At 31.9% G+C, this 26,581-nt stretch overlaps 1 protein-coding gene across 3 annotated transcripts; it reads right to left on the reverse strand.

Annotated features, from left to right (window-relative positions):
• Positions 1 to 5,950: 5,950 nt before the first annotated feature.
• Positions 5,951 to 25,074, reverse strand: LOC139524364 (irregular chiasm C-roughest protein-like). Of its 3 annotated transcripts, none has more exons than XM_071319125.1 (20): positions 24,923 to 25,074; positions 23,619 to 23,915; positions 22,673 to 22,954; positions 20,736 to 21,035; positions 19,791 to 20,087; positions 18,546 to 18,887; positions 17,815 to 17,934; positions 17,058 to 17,076; positions 15,973 to 16,055; positions 15,388 to 15,412; positions 12,050 to 12,120; positions 11,531 to 11,555; positions 10,523 to 10,593; positions 9,893 to 9,917; positions 9,522 to 9,592; positions 9,234 to 9,258; positions 8,061 to 8,131; positions 7,753 to 7,777; positions 7,445 to 7,515; positions 5,951 to 6,642 (listed from the first exon to the last, which is right to left on the reverse strand). In XM_071319125.1, the coding sequence occupies exons 1-19, from the start codon at positions 24,969 to 24,971 to the stop codon at positions 7,446 to 7,448; spliced, it is 2,268 nt and encodes a 755-aa protein (XP_071175226.1). In that variant the 5' UTR covers positions 24,972 to 25,074; the 3' UTR covers positions 5,951 to 6,642; position 7,445. The 3 variants fall into 3 exon arrangements, with proteins under 3 accessions (XP_071175226.1, XP_071175227.1, XP_071175228.1); XM_071319126.1 differs by having other exon boundaries at positions 22,673 to 22,915; positions 24,923 to 25,061; XM_071319127.1 differs by having other exon boundaries at positions 22,673 to 22,825; positions 24,923 to 25,060.
• Between the last annotated feature and the right edge of the window lie 1,507 nt (positions 25,075 to 26,581).

Here is a 26,581-nt window from a genome sequence, read left to right on the forward strand (position 1 = left end):
CAAAATTTAATATATCTCCCAATTGATACGATATTCCCGTGCTTGCATTTCCTATCATGATTTTCTTGATAGAGGTTTGCTGCTCACAAGGAAGCTATTAAACCAAGAGTTCCAAATAGTGAAGTTGAAATCATCCCTTCGTAAATTTTACGGACGCCATCACGAGTTGGTTGACCGTTATGGAATAACCGTTTCACAAATGATATCGGATATGTTCCTTACGTCGTAACTACAATCCCCTTCCCTTTCATGAATATGACCTACCGAATAAGACTATTTACCGGATTTGTAATCACATAAGCAACACGACGGGTGCCACATGTGGAGCAGGATCTGCTTACCCTTCCGGAGCACCTGAGATCACCCCTAGTTTTTGGTGGGGTTCGTGTTGTTTATTCTTTAGTTTTCTATGTTGTGTCGTGTGTACTATTGTTTTTCTGTTTGTCTTTTTCATTTTTAGCCATGGAGTTGTCAGTTTGTTTTAGATTTATGAGTTTGACTGTCCCTTTGGTATCTTTCGTCCCTCTTTTAAATCAATAAAGGTTTCTTATCCTGTCTGTGAAAAGCTTTAAGTTTAAATTTCAATTTATACCTTCTTCTCAATTTGTAGACTTTGTTAAGTGGTTTTGTATACATTTGTGTCTGTTGTTAAAGCAGGAATGCACGGTTTTTGTTGTTGATTTGTTTCAAGCCCCGTGGGTTTCAAGAAAAGATAGTAAATATATTTTTGTAGGTTATTTAAGCACGTCATGCTGTATAGTTTGCCGTTTTTTTCTTAATTTAAAATACCAAACATTTATTGTAATATACTTATATAAAATGTATTTGCAAGGGAGTTGAATCATATTCTGACCATAACAAATTTTAATGTTTATGATTGAGATTTTAAGGGGGTTCACGGGTATACATTTTTTTTTTTTTTTTTGAATATATGATTTTGCTATTTTTTCTATAAATAAACTTTATCCTATACTTAATTGAAAAAGAAAATAAAATATAGGGTCACCGTTCTTTTAAGCTTACAATCTACAAGCTACTTTTTTCTGATGAACTAATAGGAGAAAAAAGTCTTATCGAAATAAAAAAGAACCAAATTACAGAAATCTCTAAAATATTACAATAGTTAAGTTTAAGTACAGTTTATTTGAGAGAAAAAAAAAATAAAAAATATAGGTCACCGATGAATTTTAAAGTTATTTAAATTTTAATGCAAAAAATGGCATTTATTTTACCAAAGGGAGATAACTTGTAGCTTTTTCAATGATACAGATATTTTAAAAGTAATCTGTGGCCAAAACGAACTGATGTTTTTGGCTGATTTTTGTACCAGATCATAAAGTAACAACTAATAGTGTAATAAACAAAATTTGTAATGAAAAAAAAAAGTTTTAATGTTAGCTGATTTTTTATTTTGGACAATCAGCCTCCTTAAAATGTTTGCAAATATTTGTTAACAAAAGTATGATTATCAGCCTAATATATCAAAATCATATATGTCTCCTACTATTTCAGTAAAAACTATGTTTATTATCATAATGTAAACTGTAAGTAAGAGTAAATACTTTTTGAAAAATGAGACTTGAGTTTGTTAACTCTGAATGAAAGGAGATGTACTTGGGATTATAATATAGAATAGTCAATAAGACAGCAATACAACGACAAATTTATTTAGAGACATTTAGATGTCAACATATGAATATAATGTAGTTCATAAATGTTTCTCGTTTTCGTTTTCTATATATATTAGACCGTTGGTTTTCCCGTTTGAATGGTTTTACACTAGTAATTTTTTGGGGCCTTTTATAGCGTGCTGTTCGATGTGATCCAATGCTCCGTGTTAAAAACCGTACTTTGACCTCTGATAGTTTTCTTTTATAACTTGTGACTTGGACGGAGAGTTGTCACATTGGCACTAATACAACATTTTCTTATAACTATAAACAATAGGCAGGTTCTGTACAACATGTCTATATCTAAATCGTCACGGGGTTATGGAAATGCTTGAATGATTTAAAAAATGTAGAAACTATCGAAGATCACGTTTTATTTATCGCGTTTCATAGGTTTGATTCTTAACCAATTTATCTAAAGTGTTTTTTTCTCTCGAATAGTACAACATAGATAAAAGAAAAAATGACGAATCCAGGTGTTTTTTTATGAAAAAAGTGCAATGCTTCAATTAATTTTGATAATGCGACATTGGCAGTTTTATCTAACTGCAACTGATTTTCAGGCTATCTTTATCAGACGGCTGTGGTGATGATTGATTGGCGTGTATCCCTTTCATATCAATCTTGCACATTACTTTGAGTAAGTTTTTTCTTTGACTTGAACCTTGACATATTGACTTTCGAAACTATAAGTTAGCCCAAATAACGTTGTTTCGAATCAGTTTGCATGCATTTGTACTCGTTTATTTAAAAAGATGACACACTATATAATCGTATAATATTTCAACAACAAATAAAATGATTGAAAGACAGTCGATTTAGCAATATGGATCAAGAAACGTTCATTTAACATCCAATTAGTATTAATGAAAATACTAATATAAATATGTATGTACATTGGATAAAACATATCTTGATTTTTTGGAAAATACCGAGAAAACCGTTGTCCAATATACTTAATTCATCTATGAATGAACCAAATTGTTATCAAAAGTAGCAGGTTTATAATGTAATACACCAGACGCGCGTTTCGTCTACACAAGACTCATCAGTGACGCTCAGATCAAAAATGTTATAGAGCAAAACAAGTGAAAAGTTGAAGAGCATTGAGGACACAAAATTGCAAAAAGTTGTGCCAAACACGGCTACGGTAATCTTTGTCTGGGATAAGGAAATCCTTAGGATTTTGAAAAAAAATATACTTCTATAAACAGTAAATTTGTGAAAAAAAAAGACCATATAATGATGTGCATGTCAACAACAAAACGTCAACCAGCACTGTCATCTAAAAACAGTTTGAATCATTAGAACAATTGTCATTGTTTTCTGCACATATTAAAATCAATTGCAAAGGCAATTACAAAATGATATGGCTACCGTCGGATTCTTTGCACTTTTTGTTTAAAAGTACAATTACTTTATAAAATGTGTATGAATAAATAGTATCAATGAAAAATTCATAATTAAAAACAAAACTCTCACTCAATTATTGTACATGTTGGACAAAAAACATTCCGAAATTCTTGAAAAATGAAGATTTCATACGACTGATTATCTTCATAATGGAATTTAGCTGACATTAAAGGCATGCACTCACATTTCAAGTACCATCCTTTGATAATGAAAGAGAAACACTGCATATTATTATTATGTAAGGATAGACAATTCCTTTTTTGTAGATACCAATTGAATATATAAAAACAAAGGAAGTTTAACATAACCTTCTGATAGACGATAGGAGGGCGTGATAGTGGCTTTAGAAGGTGACATATATATTCGATGTCATTTGATAAACAGAAAAAGCAGATGACATCGACATTACTTTTGAGCCCTTGGTTTCATAACTAACTTGTAATTAGCAATTCTTTACAGAGAGAAGCATGAAATAAAAGACATGATATGAAATGCAAAAAATACCCTTTGAATTTCGAGCATCAAAAGTACTTTTCTAGATTGAAATTATCAGCAGCCAGGATATAAAAGGACATTAACAGAAACAGCCATATAATCTAGAGTAAACTTCATCTATGAAATGTTAAAATGTGAATGCATTCTTGGAAAACAGATTTCTATATAAAAAGTCATGTCAGATAAATGCAATACTCATTTTGCAAGTAATTTTCTTTGCAATGCTGAAAATTTGTTTGATGGTATATTAGTTGCATTGGTAACAAAAACCAAGTAAACAGAAGGTTTGCAATTTATATATGCAGGAAAGGGATTATAATTGGAAGTGTCGTACTTAAATAAATTCATCGTAGATACCAGTATGTTTTGTTTGTGCCAGACGCGCGTTTCGTTTACAAAAGACTAATCACTGATCAAATCATAATAAGTTGAAAAAGGCCAAATAAAGTACGAAGTTAAAAAGCACTGAGGACCAAAAATTACTTAAAGTTTTGCCGAATACAGCTGATTGTATCTATTCCTGGGGTAAAAAGCCTTAGTATTTCAAAAAATCAATTCGATAAAGTCTTAATTTTAAACCAAGATATATATACCGATATATTACTGTAAAATGGCCTATCGCGTATGTTGGTGATTTAAAGAGATAAATGCTGACATTCCAGGAACTCTTTAGGTTCGTGGTGCTAAATATTTCGTTTTCGTTGTTGTGGTATTATATGTTAGTTGTTCCATTTTTTCCGTTTTGCTATGATGTTTTCAATAGCATCATTGAGCAGATGATACTCAATGATGCTATTGAATGTTATGTCAAAGAACGTCCTGTCCTCTTTCACAAAAAGTTCATTTAAAGTTACCAATACCTTAATGATAAATATTCCGTATTCGATTCACAATGGAAACATGATGGTCTGGAAGTACATATTCTATATACTGACGTGGTTTATCATCTCAATTAACTTGAAGTTACCTTGTTTTGTCTTTGTATAATTTAACCGTTACTGCTCATTTCATTTTTACTATAAACATATCGGACGTGGCTCGGTACTTAAACATCCCGCCATTGTATTATTTGTCTATGGTCAATTTTAAATTGTTGTTTTGCATTTTTGTTAATGCGATTTGTCTTTATGACATTTTATGTATCTTTGTTGAAACAGTTACTGTATTTTGTTTATATAGTGATTTAGATTATATAAAGATTTTGATTGTGTTTGCCTACCATAACCAATAGCAACAACAATGTTGACTGGTTTGTACCTCCCTTTTTGACGTTTTTACCTATTATGTTTGTTTGTTTTGCTCACACATTTCTGTCAATACAATGGAATTTAATGAGACTGTCATACAAATGCAACGTTTTGCTAGCTTTACAGCCAGTTGGTTTTTTTTTGTATCATTTTCTACCTAGTAAGTAAATGCATGTACCAAGTCAGGAATATGGCAATTGTATGGCAAATGTATATGAGCTTTTGGTTTTGCCAGTTATAAAGGATATTCGTTTTGAATTTCTCTTACATTATGTTGCAGTTTGGTATTTTTGTTATTTGATATTTTCTATTTTCAACGATTTGTGGTTTGCGTGGCTTGTATTTTGACTCGGGACATTTTCTATTTGAACGGGTTTTATTCGAAAACAAGGAATTCAGATTATCTGTTTTTGAAGTGTACTGAATGAAATGTTCAAATAATGTGTCCGAATCATGCATTTATTGTATTTTGAAATATCAGTAATTGACGTATGTGTTATTTATTTACTAGAAATATGTTACTATATGATATACGACAAATGTATTACTTCAAAGAAGTTGCCAGTTTGCTATGAATACGTAGACTCTTTAGTAATAATTTCAAAATGTCAGTCTTTTATTGTCTTAAACATTCACTTTTCTTTTTCTCCTATATTGCTCTATATAACTATCAGTTTAATCATCGTGTAAGGTGCTTGCATTGCTTGACGTGATACAGGAATGCTGTTTTATAAATAACTTGTTTAAAATAAGTTTCCTAACATTATTAATCTCTTCTTTAAGTCTTCCCAATTAGAAAGAAACATATTTCGGAAATTTTCCAGAACCTATACCTCACTCTTTTTGAATGGAAACATAGATCAACTGCTAAAAAGCTTTACACAACATATTAAACATTTATTGATAGTTTGAAAACTAATAGGGTTTTGATCAGACACCCTCGACCGCGCTCCCTTCAACTCAGACACCAGGAATCTAGGAAAATTGTAAAAGTCATTTTGCCTCAATAACATAAATATTTAGTATACGTTTTAATGGTATTCGTGATACTAACTTTATAGTTTAATTAAAATGCAGTGTGTTTATAAGATAATATTGCATTGTGGAAAGAATGACAACTCTAAGAACTTTAAAACTATCTTATTATTGTTTTTTCTCATTTCATAACAAATATCCAAACCAATCGAAACACACTGCTGTATTATTTTCTACAAAATATTAAGTGTCTCATGTGCTACAAACTATTTCCAAGAATAGTAAATTTCCAACTTTTAATTCAACAAGTTCTATTTTCTAGCAATATACATTATACATTTGAAACAAAGTTAGCTTTTTATAATATAAGTAACTGTAAAAATATTAATTTCATATATAAAATTGTATATTTACAATTTTCGATTCATATAAAAAATGTTGCCTCATTTTTTTTTCTTTCAGAATGGTGCAGGTTATGTGTATTGATTGTTCAGACACATAAGAGCAATCTACCAAAAATTTCCATCCGTGATTTTTTCAATTATGAAATTTTCCTCAAATATCATTGCGTTTTGTGTTAAAATATCAGAAGATTTCCTGTTCTTTCCATATTAGTTTTTTTTTGTAAAGGATTTCTCAATGTAGTTTTGTTGCTCATTTCATCTGACATCAATGACGAATTTCATGTCATGTGATACGAATCCATTAACTCGTTTTCAATTGACAACATATTCCATTATAACATTGTCAGTAGTCTATTTTCATCTGAACATGATATTCAGTAAATCAGTTTCCCTGTGTCCATTGATTTGAGTCGTTTTTATACACTTTATTTTCAGCGTCTGAAATATATATTATATGTCATATAACAATATTTAACTTTCTTTGTCAAATTTGGAGTCAATTTTAATGGAAAGATGTATTTGCCGTCAACATGACTTGTCGACCTTGTTTTATGTAATTAAATCGATATGATATAATTAAAAAAATAATTATTAGGTAGGTGAAAATTCAAGAGATCCGCCTCAGAGTTTGGAAATGTATATCGATCTCACAAAGATTTGGAACTCGATCAGTTGACAAATCAAACATGACTTGTACTGTGAACAGCGTTGTCTGAGTTAGTTGTATCTGCAGTTTCCAAATATTTAAAAATTTATGAACGGAAAATAAAAAAGGTATGCTATAAATCATTTAAGAAGCTACATGCTGAGCTGATGATACCCTTTTGGAAAAATAACTAATCAACAGCGGCATTGAAATGGTTTGAAATAATAAACAAAATTACAAAAATGATAAGCAAACGATGATTAATTTCTAGTGGCTAAAAATGATAAATCTGCTTTAATTGTAATCCAAAAAATTATTATAAGAATTCCCGCAATTCCGAAAGTGTTTTTTTTTCTTTCTTAATATAACTGCAGACTTTCTTAAATGTCAAATATTAATGTCTTTCTTAATTCTTTACACAATACGTTCTAACAATTACATTATTTGCATATATGTGTTCAATGGGATACAAGGATTATGAGTCTTTGTTGACGAAACGCGCGTCTGGCGTAGATACGAAATTTCAATCCTGGTACATTGTATCTATGATGAGTTTATTTAGAAATAAAAAAAACTTTATCAAAGTTGACTCACCCTAATTTATTAAATCATCATATACAGTTGGGTTGTTTTTCACACCTAGTTCCTCATAATGTATTGTCGGGCTAAAATGTAAAATTAAGATATGTTTACTTTGGTATTAGATATATTATACAATCAAATTTGATCTTTTGAAATGTAATTTTCTTTTGATAAAGACTGGATATATTTTAGGTACCGTAATAGAGGAACAGAAATGTCTGTTTTGAAATGTTGACCATGTCTTTTTTCATCTTGAATGGTATTTTGCAAAATAAACATTAAAATTAGTGTTCTTTCCAAGGTTGAGTTAAAAATATTACCTATTAGCTGTGGCTTCTTTGCAAGCTGTAATAAATAATAATAAAAATGAAGCAACCAATGTTAATTGGAGAAAACAACTAATATAAGACAAGAACCACTTTGGTAACATTTCATAACAATTATATAGTATATTTACAGGACAAATCAATAACAATCCTCTATATGGTGTGCCTTTTTTAACAGCTTCCATTACCAAACATAATTTCAAAATAATATAAAACTCCTAGTTTTCATTTTGCTGCATCAGTGGTGTCAATTTACATCTACCATGACTATATTATTTAAATAATCCTGACAATCGTCCTACCTTCACTCTTCAAATCGTCATACACATAAGCTGCGTTCTTTCGACCAAGATCTTCATAATGTTTTCCAGAGCTGTAAATTAAGGCAAATGCAGCTTAAATCTCATAGATAGATAAGGTGCTGAATCAGGGTAACAAACGAAAATAATGAATAGCATGAACTTTTAAATGACCGTGAGTTCGTCGACTTGATAAGCTTAACCTCCTATTTATTCATCAGTCTATTCAGTCAAAATCACAAGCGGTAATAGGACACACTAAGTAAAAGTACTTGTTAGACGATTTATCTACTATCTAAAGATCTACGAATTCAAATACATGTCGCTAGTAAGGTGAGACACAGACGTAACGTGTAATTCGACCGGTTTTTCTTAACGGAACCGTAAAACTTAGTACTGCCGATGTTAGTAGTTTTTTTTAATAACTGTATTCAAATACAAAGAGTGAAATTGCATGAGCGTATCGTATCATTTCGATCATATGAAGACCATACAATGATATGTTACTGAACTCATCAGGTTTGTTATATATTTAAGTTTGAATAAAATTGAGAATGGAAATGGGAAATGTGTCAAAGAGACAACAACCCGCCCAAATAAAAAACAACAGCAGAGGGTCACCAACAGGTCTTCAATGTAGCGAGAAATTCCCGCACCCTGAGGCGTCCTTCAGCTGGCCCCTAAACAAATATTTACTAGTCCAGTGATAATGAACGCCATACTAATTTCCAAATTGTACACAAGAAACTAAAATTAAAATAATACAAGACTAACAAAGGCCAGAGGCTCCTGACTTGGGACAGGCGCAAAAATGCGGCGGGGTTAAACATGTTTGTGAGATCTCAACCCTCCCCCTATACCTCTAACCAATGTAGTAAAGTCTTTCATATGTATCATTATCGAATAAAAGATCAAGATATGAAGCTGAGTTTGAATTCTGCTTGATAGTTGTACAATAAATAAAACGACTCCTAGGAGGGAAACAATAAGTACCCATTTGAAACGATTGGCTGTTGATATATCAATTCAACAATTCAAATAAATATTTTGATAATCCAGCACTTAAAAGATACTATTGTCTGCGTGTTTGATTTTTATAAATGTATAAAACATACATTGCTAAGTTAATCATCTTTTAAATAAATAAAACATTAGTTCCATATACAATCTAATTACCTTTGAGATCTGTTTTCATAGTGTGCTGTAAATATACAAAATTACTATTTCAGTACAAAATATTACTTCGCTGATATATTATGTTGTTGGACAACAATATTTATGACATATAACCCTGGACTTTTTAAATGACAAATTGACGTTCTACCTTGTTTAAGAAATGCATTTGTGTCTTGTGCCTAGTACGGCTTTTGCTTTCATTTTTTCTTTTTGTTTTACATAACTTTAGTCCAGCTAATAACTTGTTTGAATAATTTTTCAGAAATTGAATCATATATAACACCTTACCTTCATTGGTCAATTCGTTATAAACATTCGGTGCCTCTTTCTGTCCAAGTGCATCATAATGTATTGTTGTGCTGTAACAGCAAAACATTTATTTTGAAATAGATTATAACATAGAGAATTTGTAATAAAGAGTGGAGTATACAAGATATAATTATAATATCTTTCCGGCTGTAAATAATCATATGCTGGTACTTAGTTTATTACAATGATATTTATAACCTAAAGAAATTATGTTTACGTAAAGAGAAAGGATGTAAATTGTAGAAAAAGCATAGGATAAAATATATTCATCTTTATTCTTATAGATTTCAAAGGTTTCAAACCCTGTCCTTTTAATACATTTATCGATAGTTTTAAAATATAGAAATTACCTTTGACCTCCGATTTCATTAGAGTCTGTAAAATGAAAGAAGTTATATCAAATGCAGGTGTAATTAAAACTACATATGCCAATGTTTACAATAAGTCATGTTCGATTAAATCCTATTTAATAATAGAAATATAGCAATTTAAATGCCCGCGGGCAAATTGATTATTCGAAAAGTGCTAGACTGCATAAGAAATTTAAAGGAAATTGGCCTGTGATAGGATTTTTGTCATGTTTCGTTTATTAGTTACCTGACTGGTTCGATGTTTTCGTTGTAGTGTGCTTGCCTCGAATTTTGTGGTGTAGTGGGTTCAATCTTCATTAGACCTTAGAATTGATATTTTATTCATTGGAAAGCACATGGCAATCAGAAGTAAAAACTTCAACTTGTCGCTTGCTGAGGGTGACATTGAACGTAATACGTCCGCCTCAGTGTTTCGGTTTAGAACATAGCCAGATTAATCTTAAATATCACATAATCATGTTCCTGCCCTGCTTTTGCATTATAATTGCCACATGACGTTAAACAGTCATATATCCATCAATCTAACCTCTTTATCGTATATATTTTGTTGTTTTTTGTAAATGATATATTTTGTATTAACAAATTTCATAGTGATACACTTGAAATCACCTTTATCAGTTAAATCTTCATAAACATTAGGGGCATCTTTTAAACCAAGTTTTTCATAATTTCTTGAAGGGCTGTAAAATAAATAAGATAAATATCAACATGTTTGCCTTTCTGTAACACAAATATATACTTCTATATTGACTGAATATCATGAATATGAGAAAACTGAATAGAAATGTAACACATATCTTTAAGCTAACTGTGGGTTCTTAGTATAATTTTTAAATTCAGAATAAGGAGAAAGATGTTCTTCTCATCCAGTGTTTTGTCCTCTAAGTGCTTGCAATCATCTGTTGACTTTAGTTCGATATGTTTTTTATTTCGCCTTGTTACAATTCTTATATTCACATAAATATATAATATTTAGCCGCTTGATATCTTAGTATATATTTTTTTTTATATCAAATGAAGATGAATTTTTCTGGAGACGACCTGAAGGGGGAAGAAAGGTATATAGGGACAGGAAAATTAAAACTCGGCGTTTGGTTTTGTTACAATCAATGTTTTCTGTTGTGTAGTTGTTGCCATCTGTATATAGTCGATACATTTTCGTCGGTTTTAAGTTTGTAACCCGAATTTGTTTTCTCTCAATCTTTCTGTCTTTTGAACATATATAAGTATAAATATAAAGTAAATTCACTCAAATTCGGAACACTGATGAAAATTCAAATTGGAAAGTCCCTAATCAAATGACAAAATCAAAATCTCATACACATCAAACGAATTTATAACAACTGGCATACTCCTGACTATGTACAGGCATTTTCTTTTGTAGTAAATGGTTGATTTTATGGCTAGCTTAATCTAACACTTGTATGACAGTCGTACAATATTCCATTATATTGACAACAATGTGTGAACAAAACAAACAAACACACAAAAAATGTATGTTGCCTTTATTTACAGATTTCAACATATGAACCGTGTTTCAAGTCTTTTCAAATAAACCAAAAAAAAAACCACATACAAATGATCGAAATAACATATTTGAATACGATAGAACCATACCTTAGATCTCTGTTTGCACGTGGTGCTGTAAAATACGAAACAACTATAAAACTGCATTACAAAAATCATACAACAAGTATGGGTGCTTGACGAAAAAAGGTCAACCGTACGTACCCGATAACAAGGAGTTTTAGTATCAAAGCATTTAAACAATCAAATTAAAGCAAACAATCATCAACGAGAAACATCTTATCAATGATATGATGTTTATTGAACTTGCAAAGCAATAAGAGGTAATTAGTGTGTTCAGTAGAGTCCAGTCTTCACTTTTAATCTCAGATATTAAAGTAACAGGAGATACAGGGAAGAACGCGCAGTTCAAAGTATAGCTATCTAATTTGACTTTACCATGCATTTTAAGCATTTGAAATGAGATGGCTGCCTTAATTTTATTTTATAAATGCTGAATTAGATACATTGATTTTGTTACGTTGAACCAAAGTATTACTTCTAAATCAGCAGAGCAAACTTGTTATCAATCATTTGTATCAATAAAAATGCATACAACAATTATCTCACCTTCATTGCTCAAATTGTCATAAGCATTTGGGACATCTTGCAGACCAAGAGCCTCGTAATGTTTAGTCGTGCTGAAACAACAATGAATCCAACATTAAATACAAAATTAAAATGCAAGCCTCACTTTTATGCTTTTTTTCAGATTTCTAAATGTTGTTAAAAGATAATATAAAGATAAACTTAATGTTATTAAATCTTAAAACTGATAGCACATGGGTTTTTTAACATATGATTCAACCATCAAATTTTAATATCTAAACTAGCTACCTATCGTGACTTACTTGACTTAATCCACTTCGTCCCAAGGGACATAGGGCGACTACAGTTTCTCTCCATTTCTTCCTGTCCATGGCTATTCGTTTTGTTTCTTTCCAGGTCATCCCAATTTTACTCAGCTCGGTTGTTAGTCCCCTGCGCCAGGTGTTTTTTGGCCTTCCCCTTTTTCGATGTCCTTGGGGGTTCCATTCTAGGGCTTGCTTGGTAATGTGTGTGTCTTTTTTTCTGAGGGTATGCCCGATCCACTTCCACTTTCTTGCTCTTATTGTCTGGGTTGTTGGCTGTTGTTTGGTTCTTTTCCATAACTCATTGTTGGATATTTTGTTTGGCCATCTGATGTTGAGGATGTTTCTCAAACATTTATTGACAAAAGTCTGGATAGATTTGATGGATGCAGCTGTTTCTCTCCAGGTTTCTGATCCGTATAAGAGTACAGATTTGACATTGGTGGTAAATATCCTTAACTTTGTGCTAGTTCTTAAAGCATTACTCCTCCAAACAGGTTTAAGCATGGAAAATACCTGTTGAGCTTTCTTTTTTCTTGCCGATATGTCTTCATCTGTGCCTCCTGATGTACTGACAATACTTCCAAGATAGGTGAATTGTTGAACATCTTCAACAGTAGAGTCGTCGATCTTAAGACAATCTTGCTGGTTTGTATTTAGCCTCATTGATTTAGTTTTCTGTGCGTTGATGTATAGGCCTGTTTGTTTTGCTACTGTTTCAAGACTTTTGGTCTGATGTTGTGCATCTTGAAAGCGATGGGATAGTGCACAAATGTCATCAGCAAATTCGAGATCTTCAACACGTGTTGTGAGGGTCCATCCGATGCCTTTTGGATCTTTGTAGGCTGATTTACCAACCAAGTCAACTACTATTAGGAAAAGGAGAGGAGAGAGAATACAACCTTGACGTACCCCAGTTGTAACAGGGAATGATTCTGTCATAGTTCCACCATGTATAACTTGACAGAAAAATTGGTCGTAAAGCAGTTTTATCATTTTGATGATCTTTTGCGGGATTCCATAGTGTGCCAGAATGTCCCATAGAACCTGGTTGTCAATGCTATCAAAAGCTCTCTGGAAATCCACAAAATTTAGGTATAGTGTCGTCTGCCATTCTATTGTCTGTTGGCTCAATGTGGCTATTTGGTCTACACATGATCTTTCTTGTCTAAAGCCAGCTTGTTCATCTCTTAGTATCTTGTCGACTTCATTTTTCATTCTGCTAAGGATGGTGCTACAGAGCAGTTTACTAGGTATGGACAATAAAATGATACCTCTCCAGTTTTTGCAAAGCGACTTGTTACCTTTCTTAGGGATTTTTACCAAAAGTCCTTTACTCCGATCATCTGGTATTTCTTCTTCTTCCCAGATCTTATTTAGAAGTTGTAACAGGCTAAGGACAGATGTATCATCCAAGACTTTTATAGCTTCTGGTGGTATGTTATCAATGCCGCCTGCTTTTCCATTTTTTAGACTTTTTGATAGCTTTGGTAAGTTCAGTTTTTGTTATTTTGCTGGTTTTGATGTTTAATATTGGACCATTTTGTAATTCAGGTGGATCTGTAGGTGGGGGCCGGTTAAGAACCTGCTAGAAATATTCTTTCCACCTTTCAAGTTGATCTTCCAGTTTAGTGAGGGTATTGTTGTCTTTATCTTTGATAGGTGTATTTGAAGTTGGTGGTTTACCGCTTAATTGCTTTGTAATGTTGTATAGGGTTTTGGTGTCTCCCTTGCTACAAGCAGCTTCGGCTTCTTTGGCTAGTTGTTCTACGAAGTTCCTTTTATCTTGTTTGCAACTTTTCTTCACCTCTTTATCTTTATTGCTATACTGTTCTTGTGTCTGTTTTTTTTTTTGCTCTCTAGTTATAGCAGTTAGAACTTTTTCTTTCACTTGTCTTCTTTCGTTGACAATTTTCCAGGTATTTTCTGACATCCATTGCTTGCGGTTTTGTTGGAGATAGCCGACAGTTTCTTCACATGCTAGAACAATAGAATCTCTGGTCATTTCCCATGCTGTGTTGATGCTAGTTTCTTCATCATGTAGATTTTCAAGTACACTAAGTTTGTTTTGCAGCAGAATGTGGTAGTCTTGAACAACTTTAGGGTCTTTGAATAGATCAACATTAAATTTCTTTCTTCTAGATTTTGCTTTTTTTGTTGATAGTAGTTTTAGTTGTATCTTTGCAATGATTATGTGGTGATCTGATGCTATATCTGCTCCTCTCTTGTTTCGCACATCTTGAAGAGATGACCTCCAGTTTTGGAATATAGCAATATGGTCTATCTGATTTTCTGTCACTCTATTCGGCGAAACCCAAGTAACCTTGTGGCAGTTTTTATGGGGGAAAAGTGTACCGCCTATTACTAGACTGTTTACAGCACAAAAATCAGCAAAGATTTCACCGTTCTCGTTCATTTCACCAATTCCATTTGGTCCCATTTCTCTTTCTCTCCCTGTCCTGTCCTTACCCACTTTTGCATTGAGGTCTCCTAGTATCATGAGGATGTCTCGTTTTGGCACAGAATTTACAGTGGTTTGCAGAGAGTTGTAAAAGTCGTCTTTCTCTTCTATATCTGCATTATTTGTTGGTGAGTAAACCTGGATTATGGTTGTTTTCTGAAATTTTGTGTCAAACCTGGCAGTGATTATTCTGGAAGACACAGGACCTATCGTAGGAATCACATTTTGTCCAATCCATCCAAATCAATAGCTTTGTATCCTTGCTCAAGGATATGGATGTAATTTGTGTACCTTGGTTGTACAGTTTGTCAATGTATGATATACCTTTTCTTCATATATTTTAGATAGGAAAAATGGAGATTCACAAAACAAATGATTAAACCACACCACGTAGCGCATCAAGACGAAGTCATACTATCTGGACCAAAGTTGTTCGTTATTTAAAGTGTTCGGACGGAAATGAAATTTACTTTTTCGATATCAGTGGTAATTTCTGTTCTCTGTTTTTTTAAGTTATAGGTTTTTTTTAAATTGAGCAACAGGAAAACTATACATTAATTAAAAATAGGGAGGAGATCTAGTTAAATATTTCATACCTTTTATCTCTGTTTTTGTTTGACCCTGTTAAAAGACAAACGCAAAATTTCAATGCAAAGGCATATAATGACAGTAATTCTACATTCAGCCATTATTGTACGCTAAGGATGTCAAAGAGTGGCCACCCACAAAGTTAATAATTTACATAATAGGTTAAATAAATTAGCATCTATATTTTTAATAACAACTTTCATTGCGTAGATGATAAGTTTTCATATAATATTGTAGTTTAAAAGATTATCATGTTATTTCCGACATTTATAAAACAAAGTTCTAGTTCCTCTTATCTTTTGGATGTTTTATTTGCCTATCGTTCTATGTTTCGATGCATGTTGTTTGTTTTGTTCGCGTATTTTCCTCTCTTTTCAATCATTACTACCCTTGTGACTTAATTGAAGACAAAACATATACACTTCACTGTACACAATGAAAACTAATGAGAGTGTGGTATATCACTACATGTGATTCAATGGTTTACTATTTACAGATTTGCTGCTTATGAGCTTTTGTGAATGGAGTGATAATACAATTATAGACATTGGCCAAATTATAAATATTTCATACATTTGTTTATTTATTCATACCTTTTTGTGTACCGCTGCTATTTTGTACTTCTTCATAACTGTGTGTGTGATCATCAGATTCACTCCTTTCAAATTTCACTGTGCTAAATAGGTACAAACATTATGTTAATATAATTTAGTGTTTCTGTTATTTTAACACAACTCAGTAACATGCACGATTCGGCATAGAATAAAATAAACTAATAACATACGATTGATGCGCTTCAACAAACGGTGTATGTGAATCCATTTTTCTTCTTTTTCTATAACGATATGGGGTTACAAAACATAAAAACGTCTTTTATTTCCTGCTGATGTCATAAGTGATATTTATCTATCGAAAATTATAAAATTTCGACTTTCTAAATGTATAATACGTAGCTGTGACGAAATCACTAACAGAAATATCGAACTAAATAAGGCACTCCATGTTTTTAAAACAATTGAAATATTAATGTTTCGGTATATGGGAAAATATCCCTAATGCGCCTCCAATTCAAAATGTGTGTGTAAACAAAACATCGCTGCGTAGTGATATTGGACATGTTTTTAGAAGGTGACTGAGCTTAACCATTTGTGTTGATGTGGAAAGTATAGGACCTACAAAATAAATGTGTAAAAACTATGGAGTTATTATATGTATTCAAAGTATTAAATTTTCAAAGAAAGTATTGTGCGAAAAAAGAGACTTTTTAACATGAAGAGCCGCATCACGAAAGGATTTTCGGGGTATGCTAATTTACGGAAAAATGAGTCACACTTTGTTCCTTGAAAATTTAACCACATATGTGAAAATGTCTCAGCTTTGGAACAATCTATCATACATATACAAGTTTACGATATGGGCTGAGCTACAGAAAAAAAGTTACCATTACCGCAAATGGAGAAACAATTGCGCATATTGCCGCATATGTTTTTAGCGGTTTTAAAATAAAACAGTTAGACTTTTGCCTTATAATTTTATTTTCTATTGATTATCTTTTTGTGTTTCATTTTTACTTACAACCAAATGATAGTAATCGATATGAATGTTTGATATATGTGTAGTTGTAACCAGTGATATGTATATAAATAGTGTGATTATAATAAAAATGATAAAAACTTACGTTTCACCTTGTGGATGCCCTGAAATATGAAAAATATATATTTGTATACTTATTCATAGACCTCTAAAAATATCAGAACGAAACGAGTTTACTTCTTTATTCGAGATATCTGATTCGCGCGTCTTTCAAACAATTAATAGTCAAGATATCTATAATTAGTGTATTTCATATAAAAAAAAAGTACTACATAAGATAGGAGAAAATTGCTTAATAGTCATTCAAACCCGTAAGTCGAAAAAAAAAACTGACAACGTAATGTCAATAAAAAAAAAGATCAACAGATAAAAGCTGTCCGCCCGACGCTTTTTTCTGAATTTATTCATGGGTGCACAGTAACATCAACAACTATAATGCCAATGCTGCAAACATAATTGAGTACATGCGACGCTAGATGGTCTCTTGTAGAGAGTTGTCTCATTGACAATTAAACCACATCGTCTTATTTTTATACTAAAGAGAACAGTACGTAAATCATTAAAGAATGAGCAACACGAACTACAATTAGATTTAGCGCTGGTAGCAGCTTTTTCCGGAAGAGTATGTTTATCTGGATCGTACTAGTACTTTTTTTGGGTTTTTCTGTTACTTGCAATCACTTTGAAGCGTGCCTATTTATTTTTTTTTCTTGTATGTCTAAAATGTGTTAGTATATCAATGCGACCTACGTCACATTGATAAGTTATTGTGACTTTAATTTATTTAAAAAACAAAGAACTGCATGTCAAAGTTTTCAAAAGCGATATTGAACATGACTTACCTTTCCGTTTTTTAAAGAAAACTAAGACCAACACTGCCAGTAAAACAAGGACAGATATCAGACTTCCACACACAGCACCAATAATTACTCCTGATGACAAAGGTTCCGATTTTAGTGGAGCTTAAAAAAATATATAACGTTCTAACAAAACACAACTTCGATGTCTACGAAATGGCATCTATCCTATAACCTAAATTAACGATGATCTGACAATGTGTTGCATTATAAACTATATATTCATAAGAAACATCATATAGAATAAGAAGAAACAAAAGCATAAAATGTGTCATCAACTATCTAAAATTTGTGTTGGATGATAGAACCAGTAAAATAAAGAAAATATGTTTATATAAAGTATAAACCAAGCTTCAACAGATAAGAAGCTACTTTTGTAAGGGTTACGTCCCTTTTATGTATTGTTACGGACTTATTATCGTTAGTTACATTCATTATCATCCATGATTATCACAAAGATGTGAAACCGGTTGGAGAAAAAATTTCGAAAATTGAAGGACTAAGGAGCATTTTGAAACTTAATTTTATTTATATATATATATATATATATATATTTATTTATCAGTCTACATTGAAAACTATATCTATATATATATATACCATTTGTTTTCTGTATTCATTTTGATTATATTTTCCATTATAGTTATTATAATATAAAATGTATGTATCTTTATTCATATAAATCTATTTAATTTCAAAAATTAATAATTTCTTACTTGGTCGTTCTAAAACCACAGTGTGTTCAACAGGTTTTCCAATACCATTCTCTAATATTAACGTATAGTTAGTGAAATCTTCATTTGTTAAACCATTTATTGTAAGAATTGATTTATAGCCATCAACTTTTATACTCTTTCCATGGAAAACATCTTCCACCTTAGAAGGGGAATCAGAAAAAAGAAATTTAGCAGATGCTTGAATCTGTATTCCATTATTGAACCAAGCATTGTAGATGTACTTAGGAACACTATACACATGGACTATTATGTCAACAGTTTTTCCAGTCTCTCCATACTGTATATTTCGACCATCGTTGTCTGCAGTAAAAACTGGTTGTGCTGAATAAAAAAAGGAAATTAAAAATCTCATCAGTGACTATCTAGTAAAATAGGCAAAACAATAATGAAAAATAATGGATCCTCGGAATGATAGCTTATCCCCTAATTGTGTTAGACTTCCTGCATAAAAGTGTTGACAAATAAATGCCACACAGGCGGCTGATTTTGCATTCTGTTCCCCGAAAAAAGGTTATTTCTGGTAAACACTATAATAGTGACTGTAAATGCTACGTTGATCCTAAATTGAAAATTGTAAATCTTCTATTGCAAAGGCAGTTATTTAATGCAAAGACTTAGTATCCTGCTTAAAAGCTTATTGATTAGTTTAATTTCTTTAATGAAATCATGAGATTTGAATGTAAACCAATTTCTACTACCTCTTGTTTTCTGCGAATGACACATTCGTGAACTGCTTTTTGTTAAGATCGGAAAACAATTGCCAGTCCGAAAGCCAAAATATAAAGACAGTTTTCCGATATTCGGTCTATACGTGCAAATTAAAATTCAGGGGAAATGTATGCAGTAATAAATAGTGGAACATATCACTAAATGGACATCAAATGGGTACACACTATTTGCCTTTCATTTGTTCTAAATAACAATTTGAGGTATTAAGACAGATTAAAACTCAATTCATAAACAATCACTGACCTTTCTTATTGTTTAAGAACGTGAACGATGGTTGAATGACATGTAAGTTTTGTATGTTGTTTTGTAGACCGCAACGTTGTTTGTCTTGTACGTTGTCGTTTTTAGATGATCATCAAATTCAAGATATAGAAATAAATTGTTATTCAATTAAGTACAAAAGTACCCATGCAATTATTAGTGAGTAGTTAAAAGCATTTGTAATATCAACTTTATATATCAATATTAATTGTATAACAACTAAGCATAGAATACCATATACAGTAATTTGTGCCGCTCCTTTCCGTTTTTCTACTCCATTCGTTCCTTTTATACCATTACTAACTGTACACACATATTCACCGTTGTCTTGGTATCTAAGTGTTGTAGGAACTAAAGGCAATGTCAAGATAGTGTCCCCCTCCAGTTCCCGAATAATAATCCCATACAAAGACATATGCTGCCACTTATAATAGGTGTATGTATCAGGATAACCATAAGCTGTACAATTTATTGTTCGTGTTGGGTCTGTCATTTCATAGGTGACATTGGAAACTGAAACATCTGGCGGAACTGTAATACATTTTATTCAAATTCAGAGAACTGCCCACAACCCCTTTTAATGTTGTTTGCATGAATCCAATGAAGAGTTTGATGATACAATCGAAGACCATGCTGAAGAAAATATCTTGTCCGTATACTCTATTACATACTCCATAACGCAATTATCAATTAAAGAGTTTTCAGATAAACTAGTTCTTATTTCGAAGGCATTGTTTTAACCGATTTGATCTTGTTACGATTTGAAAAACACTTGTGTCATAAAATTGTTGGACACATATTTAATATCAATGAATGTCGATGTATCAATTTATTCTAAATTCGATACGTTTATTCATAAAACATGCAAATTTATGTGTTGCTGTTTTACGATAATCATTTTTGGAATCACGATAACATGAGCTAGCAAAAAAGTATAATTGATATCATACACAATGTGGGTGAAACCACATACATACAGTATATACTAACGAAATAAGAAGCTGTAATATGATTTACAATCAAAACAACTCTTCACAAGACAGCAAAATGCGCAAGAATAACAACTGCAGGTCGACTTTAATGGCTGTTTTTGTGAGCACAATGTGTTACATTCGTGAATTTTGCTTTTATCAAATATTGAAATAACTCGTCATAATGAATGAAATTTGGATAACTTACATCGTACGAATAGATTTATCTGGTTTGAAAATCCACCAATGGTATTGTTCGCTGTACATTTTATCGATTGCAAGTTGAAATTTCTGTGAACCGTATACGTTAACGTGGAGGTCACCGTAAACGTTTCATCAACACTTTGGGTTTCATGTGATGATGCTGTACTTGTAACATCAGTTTGACCTATCATCCACCAAATGGCGGCAGCAGGGCGGCTTCCAGTTGATGTACAAGATATAGAAAATGGAACCATCTCCAATGAATTTACGAAAGGTGCACCGAACACCGGCATTAAAGGCATTACTGAAATTTAAACATGAGAATAATTATTGACTTTAAAGAAAATTAGATACTCATACCTGTCTGTGCAAGCATGTGATTATTACCGGGTGTTCTGTATATCGGTTGTGTTAAATACGGACTACTAGTCATAATTTGACGCTTTTTGATGTGTGGATAAAGGGAACGAGCTAACAGAAAAGCTTTATATTGTGTCAATTAAACAACTGATATATTAGAGTTTCAGTATGATATGTGCAATGATGTGTCTGATAACTTATTTAAATGCGTGTTATTATGTGTACTTGGAGAGAAAACTATAGCATTTTTAGAAGAATATATAAGGGTTCAGGGGTTCAAAGATCCAACCAACTGTAATATTTTGTAATGGGTTTTTTTTTATCGAAAAGAAAAGTAAGTACTATATATATGTAAAACTTATATGTGCTCGTATGCCTAAAAGTTGAAAGTGTAAAATGTTCAATATAAAGAGAGAAAAAACACTTCCCGAATCTGTAGCATTCTTTATTAGAAGATATTCCATTGTTATTTACCACTGATGGGGAGAGTAATTTAACTTTATTCATGGTAACAAACGAAAAGTAAGAAAAATCTGCTTTTAAATTTGCAAAATGATTGTTAACAAAATATTACAATTTACGGATGTTCTTAGCTGGTGTTTTGGAATAAGTGTCAAATGTTCGGACTCTTCAGTGTTTTTCAATACGATACAAGGTAAAATATTTTGCCCCATAACACCTAATAATCTTTTAACATAAGACTTAATAGCTCATAAAAGGTTATTTGACAAAATTTAAGCAAAATTTAAAAGATTTTTTTTCTTTTGATTTGAGACCCAAATAAAACCTATGCAAATATAAGGTAAAAGTCCGAGTCAGCCTTTTCTCGCCATATTTAATAAATAAAATATCTCGAAAAGGAGCGCCATGACCTATCAACATTTTTAGCTTATTTTGATCCTATACTAGTACTCTTCCCGCTTGAAGTATCAATTTTGAATTCTTGATTTATTTAATTTTACCTTAGCTCAACTAAGGACATCCTTAAAATCGAATACTGTCTCACTAAATATTGTCAATGTCTAAAATAGTTGTATTGAAGGAAAAAACACCTACAAGGTTTTCAATCTTTATAGTGGTTATAACGCATTTGATATATCAAATAGAGTAACCGTTCCCTAAACGTTGGTAGAATATTATAAAAATTCAAACACGTGATTCTCTTTCAAGTATCTTTCGTGGTTCGAATGACTTTTCTAATCTTTGTAAAATAGTTATATCCCTTTAAAGTGTTAAATATCTTAAGTTTATCCTACAATATTACTTTCCTTCAAGCAGCAATCTCAAGGAACTAACCCTTAGGGTTGACAATTTTGTTTGTTTATTACTTCAACGGCCTACCATTGCATACTATTCCTTATTGAATAAGGAACATATCGTAAACGGTGAATTTATCAAAATTAACAAAACAAAAAAGTAATCAAAAGTGTTTGCATTGATAAATCAGCAAAATATTATCAAAAAATGTATACATAAAATTAAGTTAACGACTGCTAGTACTTTGATGTACATGATATTGTGCATCATTTTGTTCGAGATTGATATTCAGAAAGTCTACTATAAAAATATGTTAATACCTACGATTAAGAAATATAAGAGTAGTAGTTGTCATAGGAATATCCAAAGCATCACTGTCTGCTTTACACGAGACATTAGTTGTATCATAAATTCTAGGTATATTTCGCAAAACATATTTCAATTCTTGAACGCCAGTTTGAACAGTTGTCCCAAGTACTACAAGAGATAAAGTAGGAGCAGGTTTTCCGCCAACAGCTATGCATTCAATGAGCAGGTCTTCTCCTTCTGTACCTATAAGTCTATTAACTGTGGAGATATTTGTAAATGCTAATTGTGTGGGCTGCTCTATAAAAGAACAATAAAGCATTATTTCTAATTCTGTTTGCTGTTGCCCCTTATTAAAGATAGCTTTTTTCAAAATCGTCAAACACATGTTTTCAAATACTTTTTAAATAATTTTCTTTTTCCTTTATAGAATTTTAATTTGTCAATGACTCTTATTTTTAATATTGAACATTCCATAATAATATGCATAGATTGTTTCTATGACATCTCAGTACTCTTGAATATATTAATTTCCAAACGTGGGTATATGGCTACCTCTTTGTGCTTTCAAGTTTTGCATAAAACACTTGAAACATCTTATATTTTGTTAAAAAAAAACTTAAATGTGTTTTCGCCTATTAAACCAACGAGATTTGTACAAGATGATCCCCAACAAATGACAATGAATCAATGTATGTTTATGAACATATAAAGTAAATCAGATACTAATATCTATATTATCTAGTTGTGTCTTACATGGTTGGTGTTAAGACTGTCTAAACTGATAGAATGTTTCAATAAATTGGAGAAACGTCAATAAAAAAATCTAATGTCGACTAAGGCCTTGTATTTGATAGAAGAGGCACTCTGTTTAATATTAAAACATACGGAAACGTTAGCTGGTCAAATATTTGACCTTTTTACATAACACTATGGTTAACACGAGTACGTCATTAATACTTACGGAGGAGAGATAAATTGGTATAATGAATTCTTAATGAACCCTTGTAGTTTGTGCTGCACTCATATTTGCCTTCATCTTCCGTTTGTAAATCAGATATACGTAGATCATAGTTATCTATGACAGCCAGACGGTTTTGTGTCTCATTGCGTAAAAACGGATTAATTCTTAAATCACTGGTATACTGTAGTGTATTGAAACTCCATACGATAGGATTACCATCCCTTGTCAGTGTACTATTTAGTATGATAGTTGAGTTTGACTTTCCATAAACTGAAACATAGGTTGACTGTTCTATGCCTGTTAATTAAATACTTTTAATTTGGTATTGTTTGTTGGAGCAAATATACTATTAAATCCAAGCCATACCATATAAAATGAGATCAGAATGGACATAGGTTTAAATTGTCAGTTTTATGACTGAAGATCGCAAATTGAAGGGTTGAGCGTTCACATACATGTTTAATCCGAAACATCCTGTTTTTAAATGTCCCAAGTCAGGATCCTGTAGTTCATTGGTTGTCGTTGGTTCTTATTTGTCATATTTGTTTTTTTATAATCTGTTTTGTTGTTAGTTGGGCCGTTAGTTTTCTCATTTGAATTGTTTCATATTTTTATGTCGGGGCAGACAATAAGGTATGGGTTAACCGTTTTTCTCATCATGAAAGCCTTACAAGTGCCTACGATTGCGAACATCCACTTCATTTTAACTTTGGTGAATATTAAGTTAAATGGCAATAAAACCAAATCTCCTTATTTTTATAATTACTGTGTTTGCCTCGCCATCAAGGTTGTCTTAACAAAATAAGGCTTTTATTCAAGATAAATAAAATTACCCCAAAATATGAAGTAGAAGAACTAAAAGGCCATTACTTTTCATTCCAATTGTTTTCTATTAACAAATTATCTCACCATATCATATTTTTGGTAATATTGTATAACTTCAAAGCACACAAACTTGCTATTGTTTGGAATTTCCTTTGTTCCTTATTGTATGATACAATGGAATTTCAAAACATTTATTGTCATAACTATATATTCATATTGCCGTTACAATAAAAAAAAAGATAAGGAAGTGGTTGATGAAGGGTAACACAATTGTATAAAAAGGCAGTTAAAGACTACTTAAATGGTGAGAACATAACGTATATATAAATGGCAATGTTCTACGCCTTGCATTCAAGCTTTTTTAGCCCTTTTTCCAGCAAACACTGCATTATCAAAAGAATATGTTGCATACGCATACTGAAATATGACCTATGACTTCAGATGCACAAATTATCATATCAGTAATGATGAGTACTTACTGTATAAAGGAAAAACTATAACAACTATGAACCGTAATGCAAAATCCATAGCATGTAAACATTAATTGTCTATCTATGTATAAAATAAGGTTAAACCTAAATGATAATAAAACTTCCTGAATTGATTGAAGTCGATAAAATTTCACATTTAGAATACACTTACAAAACACAACATCGTTGTGTGTATATTTAAATGCTCGTTGTGTAAACATCTATTCAATAAAGTAATATTTTTCTTTGTCCCAGCCAATTATCACGTGTTATTTCTACTGTTTGAATTCCTCGCATAAATAAAATCACTAGTAGTATACTGCTGTTAAAAAGTCCTTAATCGATTGAGGGAAAGTAAATCCGGGTTACAAAACCGAGGAAAACACATCAACTATTAGAGGAAAACAAAGAAACAACAGAACATCGAAGTACAACAAAACCAAACGCCAATGCAATATACATAGAAACAAACAATTAGATAACAAATGCCATATTCCTTACTTGGTAAAGCAAATTGTAAGAAATATTGGTTGGTTGAACCTGTTTGTGTGTCTATCATTACCTCGCGCTTTATGTCAATGTTAATATACCACTAAAAACAAAATATTGCATGACGGAAATACAGTACAATATATATATATATATGTAGAGCCCAGGTGGTCGTGTGGTCTAGCGGGATGGCTGCAGTGCAGGCGATTTGGTGTCACGATATCACAGTAGCATGGGTTCGAATCCCGGCGAGGGAAGAACAAAAAATTTGGGAAAGCTAAATTTACAGATCTAGCATTGTTGGGTTGATGTTTAGACGAGTTATATATATATATACAACTCGTCTAAACATCAACCCAACAATGTTAGATCTATATATATATATATATATATATATGAGTCTGAAAGATTGTGTAACAATACCGATAAATAGATGGAAAACAAAACACTAAAAAGTGTTGAATATCATTGCACAAAGATGGAAAAACTGAACAGATGATATAAATTATACAATAATTGCAAATATTTCGGCTCAACAAATGGCCTTCTTCGGTGACAAAAGTTTTAACAATAATGATATATAATGTATAAGGTGTAAACATAGATCACTAATAATACAGGTAAGTTTTGGTCGATTGATTTTAATCCAAAATCCTGAATATAATAATATAAACACTAGACTGTAAATTTAATTATTTCTTTCTATTGATTCCATCTGGATGGAGGACACCCAGTGTTTTTATCCAAAACCTTTCCCGATTTTCTCTTTGCCTATTTTGCCATGTACAATCCTGTTCGATCACAAGGATCTTCATGTGATCAAAATCTTTCAGATTGTGATCTGGTAACCTGAAATGTTGGCTGACAGGAATATACGGTTTTTTTGTGAGGTCAGATCTGTGGCCATTGAGGCGTTTGTGAAATGGCTGCATAGATTCACCAACATATTGGAGACCACATCTAGGACACTCAAGAACGTAAATCACGTTAGAGCTTTTGCAGTTGACATTGCAAAAGATCTTGTATGTCTTTTCTGTGGTCTTACTGTGAAATGTTGATGAATGCTGCAATTGGTTGCAACATTTGCAGCGCTTGTCCCCACAAGGCTGACAATTACCTACAGTATGGTTAGGTTTGGAAAGGTCAGCACGGACAAGTATATTTCTAAGGCTGTTAGGT

Source organism: Mytilus edulis, chromosome 5 (genome assembly GCF_963676685.1).
Source record: "Mytilus edulis chromosome 5, xbMytEdul2.2, whole genome shotgun sequence".
In the NCBI taxonomy this organism is placed as follows: Eukaryota; Metazoa; Mollusca; class Bivalvia; order Mytilida; family Mytilidae; genus Mytilus; species Mytilus edulis.

What these genes read in the sequence shown, in the direction of transcription:
- LOC139524364 (XM_071319125.1), bottom strand. Translation starts at nt 24,971, where the DNA reads ATGGATTTTGCATTACGGTTCATAGTTGTTATAGTTTTTCCTTTATAC. An exon ending in AACAAAAACAGAGATAAAAG is followed by an intron (nt 12,121 to 15,387) that starts GTATGAAATATT and finishes TTGTTGTTTCAG; the next exon opens with CACGACTAAACATTACGAGG. An exon ending in AAAGAAGCCACAGCTAATAG is followed by an intron (nt 7,516 to 7,752) that starts GTAATATTTTTA and finishes TTTACATTTTAG; the next exon opens with CCCGACAATACATTATGAGG.